The sequence below is a fragment of the Gossypium arboreum genome, chromosome 4, assembly GCF_025698485.1.
Source record: "Gossypium arboreum isolate Shixiya-1 chromosome 4, ASM2569848v2, whole genome shotgun sequence".
In the NCBI taxonomy this organism is placed as follows: Eukaryota; Viridiplantae; Streptophyta; class Magnoliopsida; order Malvales; family Malvaceae; genus Gossypium; species Gossypium arboreum.
Window position 1 is genome coordinate 14,464,595 of NC_069073.1, and position 16,918 is coordinate 14,481,512.

The following is a 16,918-nucleotide window of genomic DNA, read 5'->3' on the forward strand; positions in this document are numbered from 1 at the left end:
TATAGATTACCCTTTAATATATTAACAATCATGTTTAAGAAATATTTTAATTTTAATCTTTTATAATATCAGTTAAAGACATTTTTTCATAATAAAAGATTCTATCAAATTATTTTTAATTAACATGTAAAAATTAAATCATTAATTTTCAGAAGATTTGAGTTTTTAATGATATACCAGAACTTAATAGAGTTCAATAGCGTATTTTGATAAAAAGTCCATATAAATCAACCTTGCGACAAATGATAATTTTATTTTTAATTTTTGAGAATAACAAATGATAAATCTAAAACTAACATGAAAACTTTTATTTTTGGTTAAAATATACCATAAACTTTTTCATAAATTTGAATTTCCTCTATATTTTTATTTCCTTTTACTGTTAAAATTATTTTGTTAAATTCAAATTTATTACATCATTTTTTTAGCTGCAATATTACAAAAATTTTCTTAGTTCAAAATTTTGCATTAATAAATTTAAAAATTTAACAGTAGACTTGAATTTTGAAATCTAAGAAATAAAAAATTAAATTCCTAAAATAAAATATAAAGACAAAATTCTAAATTTCTGAAAATTACATTTAATTACTTTTTTTTAATACAAACAAGAACTTATCCTAGTGAAGTCGAGGAAAATAAAAAACACGAGAGAATCTGCACTTTCAACATTCTTAATGTCAGTGACCATTTTCCAACCATATACCTCTTCTTTTTTCCCCTCAAGAACTAGAGTAATCGAACAAATGAAATAACCTCTTCTGTTTTTTTCCCCTCAAAAACTAAGAGTAATGGAACAAGCAAAATATCATCATTTAATTCTTGTAGCTTCTAAATGGTACCTGTCCAAATCAGCATCAAGATCTTCTGCAGATAATTTCTTACCAATTGGTCCATCTCGTTCATGTTCATGTCCACGTCCTCGACCAAATCTGCGGCTGACACCACCACGAACCCATCCCCTTCCAACACCAATCTTTTCTAGATCCCTGTCCCAAGGAACAAACAACATCATATTTTAGTCTTAACTTAATCAGTATTGGCATACCCTTGCCCAAGTCCAACTATCATATTTGACGACGAATAACCAAATATGAGTATGAAAATATGAGTCTTCAAGGACTCTTCAAATATAAAGAACAACTTAGTAACAAATTAAATATATACTTTCCCATATTCAACATTCACCCAAATCCAAATCCAAACAACATATCATGAAAGCGAGTTTTCCATGAAAATTTTCCAATTTTTTGCCAAACCATCCTTTAGTGCCCATCTCATCTCTCTGGTTTATTACCTACCATGTTATCTGGCATTCCAAAACTTTTCATTTTTCTTCAAATACTTGCATCTAATACCAATATCCAAAACATACTAAAACATGGGTATGGGGGAACAATCCTACAAATACATGGAAAACAACTGACCATATTTCTATCATACACATTCTTGTATCCATCACTCACTCACGAGTCTGAATAAGATGGGTTGCCTAAGTTAGCACATGGACGAAACAGAACATTCAAGGTACAATCAAGTAGATTCAAGATACCAAGTTAATTAATGAAAAGCAAGACGTATGACAATGATTATCATGCAAATAGCTACAAAAAACCCTTGCAAACCAGACCTTCTAGAGGCCATATTTGGTGCTCTCAGAATGCCGCTTTTGGTCGGAGGGACGGACGCAGACATAACCACATTAGCTCCCACAAGTTCAATTGTCATTGGTTTTCCATCAAGTTGAACATTGTTGTATCGCTTGATAGCTGCCAAAGCATCTGCCTGTCTGAAAAAGACAACTTCTGCAGTTCCCTAAAATAGATACTAAGCATTTTCAGCAGTAAAGAAAAAAAGATTGGGCAGGCTAGAGATCAGCAACTATGAAACATTTCAAAATGGCTTCAAACTTGAACAACAGTAGATACCTTTGATCTTCCACTCTTATCGTAATTAATTGAGTACCTCTTCAAGTCACCAACCTCAGAGAAAAGCACCTACAAATCGAAGAAGCCACTATGACAAAACCAGACAAATAACTATAAATCCTCTAATTTGCAACAAACAGAACAACAACAAAGGTAAACCTTTTCTCAAAAAGCTGGTTGGGAAGAAAAATAAGCCGCAGGATAGGTACAGTACATTGCAGAGAGAAGTTTCTAGCAGCATTTCCACTAAAATATGCATAGATAGACCATAAAAAATGGTTTCAATCAATTCAAATTCATATTATCATAATTCATCTCCTAATCTCAACTCCCATATTCCTCGTTCTGCAGCACCATTTTTATCTTAACTAGCAAACAAACTTCTGAAAGAAGACTGCCAACTGTTCCTTGTACCAGAATAACATTACAGAGGAAAGATAATAGAAGGAAACATAATACATTCAAAAGACAATTGAAGTTTCTAGCAATGTTTCCAGTAAATTAAGAATGGACAGTTTCAAAGAATTCAAATTCATCTTTTTGCAACCATCTCCGCAATCTCAACCTGCTATATAACTGAGTCCCAATACATTACTATATTGAACTGTCAGAAATCACTAACACCACCTACATTACTCAGACTTAAAAGCAAGCGTTGAATACAAATATATATCAGAAAAAGCATTGAAGCTTCTAGCCATATTTCCACTAAAATATGCATCAATAGTCTTTAACTGACAGTTTCCATGAATTTAAATTTATATTTATCATAACGATCTTCACAATCTCAAGCACCATACAAGCCAGTCCCCTTGCATTACTTAACCAAACCATCTCAGATTGCAACAAACAACTAAACTGAAATATTAGTATCATAACTAGCAACCTTCACAACCCACTTTCCTTCTGCCCGAACCATACTAGGGAAGTACTAAAAAAATACTTCGACTCAGCTCTCATGATCACCTTTATTACAAATTCCACATCACCATGCAACATCGACCTCTACTATTTTTCACAATAAAAACTACTAATCCAAATCCAATGATCCTGAATCATATTGTTCTAACAACTAAACTCACAAATCCACAACCTTGTTTAACAAAAACATGTTTTCAAGATAACTCATCAGGATCACCTAGTAGTCAGACTCCATAGGCAAACACCCATTATACAGATTCTCCATCACCATGCAATATGAACCTCTATATAATTTCTCACAACCAAAACAACTACTCTGTTCCGATGATAGCCTCAATCATATTCTTTTAGCAACTAAACACATCAATCCACATTTTTCTTTAACCAACAAAGCATCGCAATTGGAAAAATACAAGAGTAAGTATAACAACATACTGATAATAAACAAACACAATTGAAAACAGGAAAGGAAAAACAACCTTAATATCCTCATTAGAAACACCGTAATCCAAGTTCGATATATATAGCTTCGCCTCCACATCCAGTGCTCCACTCGAAACCAACTGTCCCTGCCATGCGGGCACCTCTAATTGCATCTGCAGTTGCAGCATGGTGCGCGCGTGAAGAACACGCGTTCGCAAGCGCGTATAGACTTAACAGTTAAATAAACTTTCATAAATTAGAAGTTAAAACAAGTGTGCGTGTGTCTGTGTGTGTGTGCGTGTGTGTGTGTGTGTGTGTGTGTGTGAGAGAGAGAGAGAGAGCCTGCATCCCAATATTCAAATAACTGGTTATTTATCAAAAATGTTATCGCAAAATTCACTAAAAAGCTTACATTTTCAATTTCCATCAACGGAATATATGTACATACGTAACAAAGTAGATGTTGTATATTTATTGAAAAATAGTACTTAAAACTACATATTTTATTTGTTTTTGTCATTGGAGTGTAGGAACTTACTGGTCTGACTGGGTACGGGTTGATTCTTGGCTGGTCGCGGATGGGGCCACGACGATCAGGTCCTGGGGCGGGGGCACGTGGCTTGCGTCGGGAATCACGAGAATGCCCTTCGGATCTGCTTTTATTTCGGATGATGTCGTCGAGGGACATGTCCAGTGAACCGGACATTTTCAGAATTACACGCTGGTTTTGGCTTCTGGGAAATGCTGTTTAGGGTTTGTCGAGGTTTTTTAAGAGTGGAAGGCAGAAGAGTGAAGATTTATGGAGGGGGTGTAGAGAGTGAAAGCAGCGTGAATAGGGTTTTAGGGAGGCACCAAAATCTCGTCCACCCTCTGTTATTTGGGTGACACATGGAATTCAGTAGGCCTTCGGTTTGGGTCCCGCTTTTTTCCTTAGTGCAGCCTATTGGACTGAATTAAAGCAGCCTCTTTTTGGGCTATATTACCGATTCAGTTGGATTAAGAATACGTTGAGTATTAAATTAATTGGTATGAATGGGTTGATTCAATTAAAAATTTTATTATTGAGTATTAAATTAATTGTTATGAATGGGTTGATTTAATTAAAAATTTATTGAATCAATAATCCTAAAAGCATTGGTAAAAAAAAAAAGCTAATAAATTAAACATTTATTTATAAATTTCTTATAAGAAAGTGAATCACTTTAATTTGTCATAATTTAATAGATGTATATTACAAAAAAAAATTCAAAAGTTAATCTATTTATTAGTCAAGGTTGACTTGAACTGTTAATTTATAATCACTGAACTGAAGAATTTAGTTACAGCCAGACAAATCTAATCGCAATTTGCCCATCTACATCATTCCTGAAGGAGGCTGATCAAATCTATAAAGACCATGTAGTCTGCTGCTTGATTTGATTCTCTGTAGATTTTGCAGTTGGTGACCTCTTGTGGTCTATTCCTTAAATCATGGATGCTCCTAATCATAGTGAGAGGAGTATTGATGGCATTCACATCCCCCAGTACATCCCAAGTCCCAAGCCAACTTAATCCCACCTGCAATACTCTATAATTCAGCCTGTAAAGGTATACAGGAGCCAATAGTTCTGCTAAAACCAGCAATCCAATTTCTGTCACCCAGCTCCGGCTACTTTAATAGATTATAAATTGTTGAATTGTCAAGGGCAGGGTCAAGGTCAAGGGCAAGAATTATTATCTAATTCAACTAACTTTTCAGTTTTTATAAATTACGATACAGAATTTTGGCAAATTAAAGTAGTTTCCATAAAATAAAATAAAAAGAGAAAGAAGAAGTTGTCCTCTCCTTCAATCCATGCACCAATCCCCTAAACTCTCATATAGCCTTGGTAAATCATTCCATCTAAATCACTTTGAGAGCATTACCCGTTTGAGTAATGGTTGAATTAGAGGATAAAATAAGGGAGAAAGCCATGTTTTGAGTCTTGAATAATAATTAGAATTAAATACAATGACTAATGAGAAAATTAACCAGAAATCTAAACACACACAAGAATTCAAAATCCATTATATGATAGAATTTATGGATTGAATTGCAAAGAATTAGAAATATAAAGGGTCTACTGCGAGAATTAACCAAATATGTATTTGAGCCGGCATATGTAATCAGTTTTATTTTAGGGTTTTGAAGAAATCTTTATTTTTTTTATAGGGGTGGGGATGGAGGAGTAATAATAATAAAAATAATAATAACAGAGTTAAATGAATTAGGGTGAGTTTGGATGGGCGATGCATTAAATGAATTAGGGTGAGTTTGGATGGGCGATGCATTTACTTGCGATTAGTGTAAAAATAGCGGTAGCGGTGAAATTAGATGCTATAGCGATATGAGACAAAAAGTAAGCTAAACGCACCACACCACACCCAATCACCCATCCAAACCCACAGTTAGTCTATATAGATATTGAAATGGTCAATTTATTGTTTTATTGGGACTATTCCTTTAAACATAGATTTTTTTGGGTAAAACTACAAAAATAGTCACTTTTATTTGCCTCAAATTACATTTTAGTCACTTATGTTTGAAATGTTACGTTTTAGTCACTTACGTTATCGTTTTGTTACGAAGTAGTCACTATATCGTTAAGCTCCATTACCTCCCTAACAATGGTCCTACATGGCAGTCCAAATGAATTTTAAATGCCAACTTGGATGTCCTATATGGCAATCCAAATTAAATTTATTTAATTAAAAACCTTTTTTCATTCCAACAACCGGACATCCAAGTTGGCATTTAAAACCCATTTTAGCTACCACGTAGGACTGCCGCTAGGGAGGTAACGGAGTTTAACGATAGAGTGATCACTTCGTAACAAAACGATAATGTAAGTGACTAAAACGTAATATTTTAAACATAAGTGACTAAAATGTAATTTAAAACAAACAAAAGTGACTATTTTTAAAGCTTATCTCTTTTTTTCTCATTCAGTTTGATTTGGATAAAACAAGTTTCACATGGACAAACTGAATTTGAATTGAATTGTGCGATTTGGGTGATAAGACCAACTCGAAAACGAACTAAACAATACAAAACTCGAGTCGAACCGAATACATCGGTTTGAATCAATTTTTTGGTTTTCTCGATTTCTTTCTTAGTCTTAGGGGTAACGCAATTCGAACCAGTGCTAAACGGGTGTTCGACAAAAAATTTAATCATCACTCCTTACAAAGTCAAGACAAATCTTCTTTTTCATTCATTTCGTGGCATGTAAAAGAAGGGTTGAATTTGATGATAGCCCTTATATTTATCAATTTGTGCATTTAGTTCATTTACTTTTATTTGCTTAAAATTGGTCTTCTACTTTTTGATTTGCTCACTTTCAATCTATTTGTTGATTTTTACCGTTAACTTTATTAAAAATTTAGGTACAATAAAAAATTTAGCTCTTCAATCTTTACATCTGTTATCAATTTGATCTATACTTTTTTTCCTTATAAAATTTATAAAATATTTAAATATTAAAAATATATACTAGTTAATTTTTTTTATAAATTTTTTAAATGTGTTAAGAAATTAATGATACAAAACACCAAATTTTGGTATCAATAACTAGATTGGAGATTATTATTCAATTAACTACAAATTTATTCTTACGCAATTGAAAAACTAACTTTCTTAATAATATTTTTTTATAAAAATCCATCTCTTTCAACTCTTCCCACTTTCTTCTTTCATATTCCCTCCACTCTCTTGACTTCCCTTCGTAATCCAAACTAACAAACAGAACATCCACTCTCTCTTTTTTATAAAAAGTAGAAACTCAAAAAGGAGAAAAGAGAAAATCTTCATGCCCTTTTTTTTTTTTTTTTTTTTTTGCATGGTTTTCTCTAATTTTCTAGAGGCCCACCACCTTCTTTGGTGCAAGGGTCTTGAAAACCAATGAAACACCATTTTCATTAAAGGTAAAATTTTCATTTTCTTTTATTTTTAATGATTTATCTTTTCTATATTATTTTTTGAAGTATGTATAATAATCACCTAAATGATATCTTATTAATTTAATATTAATCTAACATTTATATTTAGTGTTAATCTAATATTTATCCTAATATTGTTATCCACACTAAAAAGAAAAAATAAATAATTGAAACTCTATCTTTTCACCTAATCAAACTTAAAAAAATATATCTAAAAAATTATTTTAAAATTCTAATTAGGTATGAATTTGTTGACATGTTAAAAACATGTAAATTAGAAATGTTAATTTAATTATTTCATTAAAATAATTTAACAGTGACTTAAGTTGAAAATAATTAAAATCAAATGATGTAATTTGATTGAATACAAAGTTTATGATTGATTTGAAAGTTGAAGTTAAATTCAGTGGTTTATAATCTAAATTACTTATAGACACGTTACTTATTGTTGCTAAATGATAATTACAAGTTAAAATCTATCGATAGTAAATTTTGGGAATTTTTCTATCTTGAATTTGTTGCCACATATGGAAAAAATTATAATTTTTCAATTTTTCTATATATATATATATTAATAATTAAAGAAAAATTAAGAAACATGAGTTAAATTGATAAAATTGTAAAAATTAAGGGACTAAATTGTGATTGTACCTAATTTTGACCAAATTAATTGAAAAAATTAACGAAGAATTGGAAATAAGCAAATCAAAAAGTAAATGAACCAATTTTGAGTAAATCTGCACAAATCGATAACTAGTCTTAACGATTTCTTTGCTTTAAAAAATATTTTAAAATAAAAATAAATTTAAAAATTGATAAGTATATTCTTTTTCTAAAAATAAATTTAAAAATATATATCTAAAATTTCTCAAAAAATGTAAAAAATATAAAGAAAATTACAATAAGAATTCTAAAAGTATAAATAAATATTAAAAATAAAAAGTCTACTCCACAATTTCCTTCTTTTAAAACAAAAAATCTAAAACTTTTCAACTACCCCCATAGAAAAAAAGGAAAAACTTCATTCATGAACCACACATCACTCAACCTTCGTCCACATACCCATCTCGTCTTTGAAATCAATTTTGTGGGGTTTATTGTCTGACGAATATTAACCAAAAAAATTTCTTTTTTCTCATTTAGTCTCACAATCAAAACACATCTTCATGTCTATCCCTTTAGCAATAATTCTTCAACCCTTCCTGATTTCCTCCCTAAGGCTTTATTTATTATTAAAGTTGAAAAAACTAAAATATTGATAAATATATAATTTTATCAAATCAAATTACAATTTTACTCAAATTAATATTTTTATTTTGGAAAAGGCTTTTTAATGTAATTACATTTTATTCATCATTAATTTTTTTTACAACATCATGTCTAAAATTAATATTTTATCTACTCAAAATTACTTTTATAAGGCAATGCTAAACACGATCAAAACTTTTCAAAAACAATTTTCAAATTTATTTTTAATAACGATATTCAAAAGCACTTTCAACTTCAATGACAAATTGACCCTAAAGTAAATTTCTACTCAAATCTATTAGTTACATTTAAAAATAAATAACGTTTCAATTCCAAAATTCTATATAACGATGCTTGCGAAACGAGATCGTAAGTTTGTCTAAATCGCAGATTTGATTTAGGACTCTAGATGAATGAAAGGAAATTTGGAGTTCAACTCAACCTGAATCACATACAATACAAGTCAAAATTGAAAAGGTAACAACAAAAATCAAGTAACAATAGAACAAGGAGAAAAAAAATTAAGAATTAGGGTTTTTTAGAATTAAGTGACCCAAATTTTTATTTAAATAAAATACGATGGAAAATAAAATAAAAGTAAAATCCATATAGAACTAGACTTCTTTTATTTTTATTTTAGAATAAGGTGTTTAAACCTTATTAAACTCCATCTATTTTATATTGATTAGGATGAGGTGTTTCAATCCTACTAGAATATGACTTTGCAAGCCTATAAATAGACATAGTCTATTCCTCTTGTATTTTGAGTCAAATTTTTCGACATAGTGAATTTTCTTCTCCTCTGCCCGTGGTTTTTTCCCGAAAGGGTTTCCACGTAAAATTTGTGTGTTCTTTATTTTATTTATTTTATTTTATTTTTCACAAATTGGTATCAAAGCGTCCGGGTTATTCATTTCGATCACGGTAATGGCGTCTTTGAAGTATGAAATTCCGCTGTTGGATCGCAACACCAGATTTGCGTTGTGGCAAATTAAGATGCAAGCAGTTCTTGCAGATGGATCTGGAGGATGCCTCGCTAGGATAGATAAGATGCCTTCGACATTAACAGATGAAGAAAAGAAGCGTAAGGATCGAAAGGCATTAACACAATTACATCTGCATTTGTCCAACGAAATTTTGCAGGATGTGATGAAAGAGAAAACTGTCGTTGCATTATGGAAGAGGCTAGAACAAATATGTATGTCGAAAACTCTAACAAGCAAGTTGCATATGAAGCAGCGTATTTATGCTCATCGTTTGGAGGAAGGTGCGTTTGTACACGAACACTTAACAGTGTTTAAAGAAATTCTCTCAAACTTAGAGGCCATGGCGGTTCAGTATGATAAAGAAGATCTAGGGTTGATTCTACTTTGTTCGTTACCTTCGTTTTATTCAACCTTTAGAGACACGATTTTATATAGCCGCGAGTCTCTCACAGTTGATGAGGTTTATGATTCTTTAACCTCGTATGATAAGATGAAGCATCTTGTGGTTAAACCCGACTCTCAGGGAGAGGGTCTCATTGTCCGTGGGAGACAAGATCGGAATGCTGATGATGATCGTGGTAGGACACAGGAACGGAATCCTCGTGGTAAATCTAAGGGTAGATCGAAGTCTTCAAACAGAGGTAAAACTTGTAACTTCTGTAAGAAGAAATGGCACATTAAATCTGAGTGCTATAAGCTACAAAATAAGATTAAAAGGGAGACTGTAAATCAAAAGAGAAAACAACCAGAAAATTCCGGTGAAGCTGATGTTGTAGAAGACTACAGCGATAGTGAACTTCTAGTCGCTTCTGTCAATGATTCTAAAGTAAGTGAGGAGTGGATACTTGATTCAGGTTGCACCTTCCACATGAGTCCCAATCGGGATTGGTTTACAACTTACGAAACAGTTTCTGAAGGTTTTGTTTTGATGGGAAATAATGCTTCGTGTAAAATCGCAGGTTTTGGAACAATTAAAGTTAAGATGTTTGATGGAGTTGTCAGAACACTTAGTGATGTGCGGCATGTTCCAGAATTGAAAAGAAATTTAATTTCGTTGAGTACTCTTGATTCAAAAGGGTACAAATACACAGCTGAAAGTGGGGGTTTAAAGATTTCCAAAGGGTCCCTTGTTGTGATGAAAGGGCGAGAAAGATTGCCAAGTTATATGTTTCTGAGGTTCTATCATTATTGGTGATGCAAATTGTCGCTTCCTCTTCCTTGTCAGATGATGATATTACTAAACTTTGGCATATGCACCTAGGGCATATAAGTGAGAATGGCATGGCAGAATTAAGCAAAAGAGGACTTCTTAATGGACAAGGAATTTACAAACTGAATTTCTGTGAGCACTGTGTTTTTGGGAAGCAAAAGAGAGTTCGATTCACTAGAGGAATCCATAACACGAAGGGAATGTTGGAGTATATTCATTCTGATCTGTGGGAGCCATCCAAAGTGCCTTCGAGAGGTGGAGCTAATTATATGCTAACCTTTATTGATGATTTTCCGGAAAAGTTTGGCGTTTTCAAGCGTAAAAGCGATGTGTTTTCCGCATTTAAGTCTTGGAAAATTATGATTGAAAAACAGAAGGGAAAACAGATAAAATACCTTCGCACAGACAATGGCTTAGAGTTTTGTTTTGATAAGTTTAATAGATTGTGCAAGTCAGAAGGGATCATGAGACACTTGACAGTTCGTCATACTCCACAACAAAACGGCGTTGCAGAACAAATGAACAGAACGATCATGGAGAAGGTTCGATGTATGTTGTCAAATGCCAACTTACCGAAGGCATTTTGGGCGTAAGCGGCCTCATCTGCATATTTTTGATCAACCGATCTCCATCCGCTGCCATTGAGAAAAGACTCCACAAGAGGTATGGTCCAGTAATCCCGCTAATTATTCGATTTAAAGATTTTTGGGTGTCCTGCGATGCTCATGTTGATAATGGAAAATTGGAACCGAGATCTATTAAATGCATTTTTCTTGGTTATAAAGCTGATGTAAAAGGGAATAAGTTATGGTGTCCTGAAAATAGAAAAGTTGTGATTAGCAGAGATGTTATTTTTGATGAAACTGCTATGCTACCTAACTTATCTCTTAGAGACTCTTCCAATAAAGAAAATCAAAAGCAGGTGGAGCATTAGATTAGTACAGAGTCAACTCCTCAAGCCAGAATAAAAATTGAGAATAGAGTTGCTTCTTCACCACAATATTTTATCGCCAAAAACAGAATTAGAAGAGAAATTAAAAACCAAAGAAGTATGCTGAGGTTGATCTAGTTGCTTATGCTTTAAATGTGGCTGAAGATATAGATGCGAATCAAGAGCCATCTAATTATTCGAGGAGGTTAGAATGTGAAGACTCGAAAAGTGGATGTTTGCTATGCAAGAAGTGATGGAATCACTCCACAAAAATGAACATGGGACCTTGTGAAACTTCCTAAAGGTTAAAAGGTCATTCGTTGTAAATGGGTGTTTAAAAGAAAGAAGGGACTCTAGGAGTTGAAAACCCGGATATAAAGCAAGGCTTGTTGCAAAGGGTTACAATCAAATTCGAGTGGACTTCACAGATGTGTTCTCTCCGGTTGTTAAGCATAGTTCAATTCGAGCTTTGCTTGGTATTGTGGCCATGCATGATTTGGAGCTTGAGCAGTTAGATGTAAAAACTGTATTTCTGCATAGAGAACTTGAGGAAGATATTTACATGCAACAACCAGAGGGTTTTATAGTCTCAAAAAAGAGGACTATGTTTGCTTGCCGAGAAAGTCCCTTTACGGTTTGAAACAATCACCAAGACAAGTGGTACAAGAGGTTTGATTCCTTTATGACTTCTCATGATTTCAAAAGAAGTAGTTTAGACAGTTGTGTTTACTTTAAGAAAAAAAGTGATGGTTCTTTTGTGTATCTACTTCTTTATGTTGATGACATGTTGATAGCAAAGAAAAGATAAAGGAGAGATAAGAAAGGTTAAAGCCCAACTAAGTGAAGAATTTGAGATGAAAGATTTAGGACCAGCAAAGAAGATACTTGGTATGGAGATTCTCAGAGATAGAAAAGCAAGTAAATTGTACCTAAGTCAGAAGGGGTACATTGAGAAAGTTCTTTGCAGGTTCAATATGCAGAGTGCTAAGCCTATTAGTACTCCTTTAGCAGCCCATTTCAGACTGTCATAGGCCTTGTCTCCTCAATCAGATGATGAGATTGAGTACATGTCAAATGTTCCATACTTTAGTACAGTGGGATCTCTCATGTATGCTATGGTTTGTTTATGTCCAGATTTATCATATGCAGTCAGTGCAATTAGCAGATATATGGCAAATCCCGGTAAAGAATATTGGAAAGCAGTTCAGTGGATTTTAAGATACTTACGAGGCACTACTGATGTTTGCTTACAGTTTGGAAGAACTAAAGATGGAGTTATAGGGTATGTTGATGCTGATTTTGCTGGAGACCTTGATAGAAGAAGATCTCTCACAGTTACGTCTTTACAATCGGAGGTTGTGCAATTAGTTGGAAGGCCACTTTGCAAACTACAGTCGCTTTGTCTACCACTGAAGCTGAGTACATGGCGATTACTAAGGCTTGTAAAGAAGCTATTTGGTTGAAGGGACTATTTAGTGAACTCAATGAAGACCTTCAAATTAGCACAATATTTTGTGACAGTCAGAGTGCCATCTTTCTTACAAAAGATCAAATGTTTCATGAGAGAACAAAACACATTGATATTCAGTATCATTTTGTTCATGATATTGTTGCTCGTGGTGATATTGTTGTGAGCAAAATTAGTACTCATGAAAATCCTGCAGATATGATGACTAAGTCACTTCCTATAACCAAGTTTGAGCATTGCTTAGACTTGGTTGGTGTTCATTGTTGAAGTTAAACCCTTAAGGGGTTTTATGGAAGAGGTGGAGAACTTGTTCATTGAGAATTTGTGTCAAGGTGGAGATTGTTAGAACTAAGTGACCCAAATTTTTATTTAAATAAAATACGATGGAAAATAAAATAAAAGTAAAATCCATATAGAACTAGACTTCTTTTATTTTTATTTTAGAATAAGGTGTTTAAACCTTATTAAACTCCATCTATTTTATATTGATTAGGATAAGGTGTTTCAATCCTACTAGAATATGGCTTTGCAAGCTTATAAATAGACATAGTCTATTTCTCTTGTATTTTGAGTCAAATTTTTTGACATAGTGAATTTTTTTCTCCTCTGCCTGTGGTTTTTTCCTAAAAGGTTTCCACGTAAAATTTGTGTGTTCTTTATTTTATTTATTTTATTTTATTTTATTTTTCACAGGGTTCTTTAAGTGTAACACCCTGTTACCTAACCCGCTCATGGGATCCAAGTTATAAGGTGTCATATTCGTTTCCGGAGCAACTACAATCGATAATATCCAATTCAATGTCAATATATATTTAAATTTAAGTAATTCATGCTAATTAAACAATATATCATTATTTCCAAGCCTTATACAAGCATACGAAGACTCTTTTATTAACTCGGGGTCAAAATGGATCAAATTGTAAAGAATACAAAATTTTGAATTGACGTCGTGACTTCAGGGGGTTTCCTAGTTGTGATGTGACTATTGATTTGCCACAATTCGTTGTGGCAAATTAGAGTCTTTTCAACACTGAACGAGCTTGTTTTCTAATCATTTTAGATTAGTTTGTTACATTTTCCATTTTTAGTAGCTTATATTTAATTTTAGTAAAATAAGTGTTTTTACACATATTTTGGCTATGGAATGACCTAATGGGCCAATACGGGCCTAAGGAAGGACTAACATATCAATATAGTGTGTAGGATACCATTTTTAGGCTAAAAATGCGAAGGACAAAGGCAACGTCACAACATCAGCATGTGGTGTCGCAACACCGCACTTCAAAGCTAAGGAAGTCACCCATGAAGTACAGTATCGTGACACTGATCCAGTGGTGTCGCGACACTAGAGCGACATGATGCAAAAATAAGTCAAGGGTGTTTTCATTTGCACAACATTTTTTATTCAACTTTAGGGTTTGTAATTGACCTAGTTAAGGCAGAACATTTGGCTATAAATATTAATGTTTAACCTAAGTTTAGTAGACTTTATTCTAACTTAGATTCAATTTGGATCCAAGCTTTCGTTTATTGAGCTTTTATTACTTTCTTTTTTGTTCTCAATTGCAATCGACATTATCTTCACAATTGTCAAAGGAATTTCGGCTTTCGCATGCAAATCGATATCGAAATAGATCAATTTCTTTATTCCTTTTTTGTATTTAATTATTTGCTTTGCATGTTTAGTATGAATTTAGGGAAATTGCATCTAGATCCACGAGCAACTAATTTCCTTAAGGAGATTAACGATCGAATGTGGGAATAATTAACAAAAGAATTAGGGTTTGATTCCGAGTTAGTTTATTTAAATTATGTGTGATTAAACCCTAGGATTTTAGGATAAATGAGGTCGAAAGATAAGTTTACCAAATAAATAATAAATTATCCCGATCAAGAAAGTGAGATCGAAAGATAAGTGATTATTGGTCAATTAATTAATTAGTTAGAGGCCGAAAGGTAATAATTGGTTAGTTAAAAGCTAATTCACTAAAACCCGAATTCTGAATTTAATTAGGAACACTAATGTGAGTTAATCTTCTGCTTATTTGATTGAGTTAATTTCTATTGTTAAATTGTCTTCTTTAGTTTTATTTAATTTATGTTATTTCAGTTATTTAATTTCAATTTGATTTTCGTATTATAATTTTAGGTTATTACTTGGTAATTCGCAACAAATGTAGGATTCTATCATTATCAGTGAATTCTTTGTACATATCCCGTACAACACGCAAATAACCCTTTTGGCATGCCAATTGTATCCTATCCTTTCTTATGTTCATCCGATCACATTTAACACATCAGATCAATTCTTTATAATTTAGTCCATTTCTCACATTTTTGTACTCATTTGTATACAATTCAAAGTACATTCACACAATATAAATTTATAATTCAAACACATACATTTCATTTACATATAGAAATATACCATATGGACTTACCAGACAAGAACAACAATGTCCAAAGTGTCGAGAACTAATCCATAATTTTCTCTATTCCTTGATTATCTTCTAGCTGAATCAAATCTCGATCTATACAATAATTTATTTTAATTTATTAGTTTAAATTACCTTATATCATCTTATTTCGTGCATATGAAATTTTAATTTTATTTTACAAAAGTTCCCTATAGCTTAACATTTTATTCAATTTATCCCCTAAAACTGAAATTGCCATAACTTTCAAATTTGAGCTTCGATTTCAAAACCGATCTCAATATCATCCTTTTAACCTCTAAAGTCTATATTTGCATAAAATTCATATAAATTTTGAAATGTTTACACTTTAGTCCCTAAACTCAAAACTAACACATTTTCACTTTACAAACTAGCACTTTTTCATATCTAAGCTTAAAATAAATCAATTTAGTACCAAAAACTTCAAGATTCAACAATAGTAACTTTTAGAAATTTTAAAAATTTCAGAATTAATCCTTAGGCTAACTAAATCAAGCTCCCAATATCTCAAATATATAAAAATTACAAGAAATGGACTAAAAATGACTTACCAATCGAAGATATAAGCTAGGACGTTCAAACCCTCTTCTTTTCTTCTTAGAAATGGTGTGAAGAAGATGGTGGGAAAGAATGGATTCCTTTTTCTATTTAATTTTATGTTATACATTATGTTTTAATTATTTTAAATAAACAAATAATATAAATTAAACAAAATTTATAAAATTAAAGGCCACCAACCGTCCATTATACTCATTAGTGTCCTAATTTCTAAACCAATCCTTGATTTTTAATATTTTTCAAGCCTTTTAACCAATAAAAAATCAATAGGGATTAACTTTTACAGCTTTTACGATGTAGTCCTTGTATCCTAATTAACTATCCATTCAGTAAAATTACTGGACCAAAATTCAATATAAATTATACTAGGTTCATAATATTATACAACAATATTTACGGACTCGATCATTAAAAAATGGGGTTTTGAAACCACCATTGTCGGCAGCACTGAAAAATAGGCCATTACAACTCTCCCCCTTAAGAAAATTTGGGCTAGTTTAGCTTTGCTTTTGAGAATTGCTTTTAAAAAGTTCTTTGGAAAGGTGATTTTGAGAAGAACTTTTGAAAAGTTTGGTTTAAGATTTCAGTGTTTAGTATTGTTGTCAAAAAGTGCTTTTTAGAAATAAAATGTGCATTTTAGACATGATGCTATAAAGTAACAAATAAACATTTAAATAATGTTCAAATTAGTTAATATTTTGATATTTAAATAATAATATATAAAATAATTTATTATAATTTGTTTTTAATATTTTAATATATGAAAAATAAATTTTAAATATTTTTAAAGCAACTAACTAAAGAAGGGAAAGTACCATGTGTTGGAGGGGTGAAA

At 32.1% G+C, this 16,918-nt stretch overlaps 1 protein-coding gene across 1 annotated transcript; it reads right to left on the reverse strand.

Moving 5' to 3' along the window:
• Window positions 1-558: 558 nt before the first annotated feature.
• On the reverse strand, window positions 559-4,163 carry LOC108458272 (THO complex subunit 4A-like). Its single transcript, XM_017757604.2, has 5 exons — window positions 3,808-4,163; window positions 3,326-3,442; window positions 1,926-1,994; window positions 1,628-1,812; window positions 559-986 (listed from the first exon to the last, which is right to left on the reverse strand). Exons 1-5 carry the CDS (start codon window positions 3,973-3,975, stop codon window positions 809-811), a joined length of 717 nt encoding a protein of 238 aa, XP_017613093.1. The 5' UTR covers window positions 3,976-4,163; the 3' UTR covers window positions 559-808.
• Between the last annotated feature and the right edge of the window lie 12,755 nt (window positions 4,164-16,918).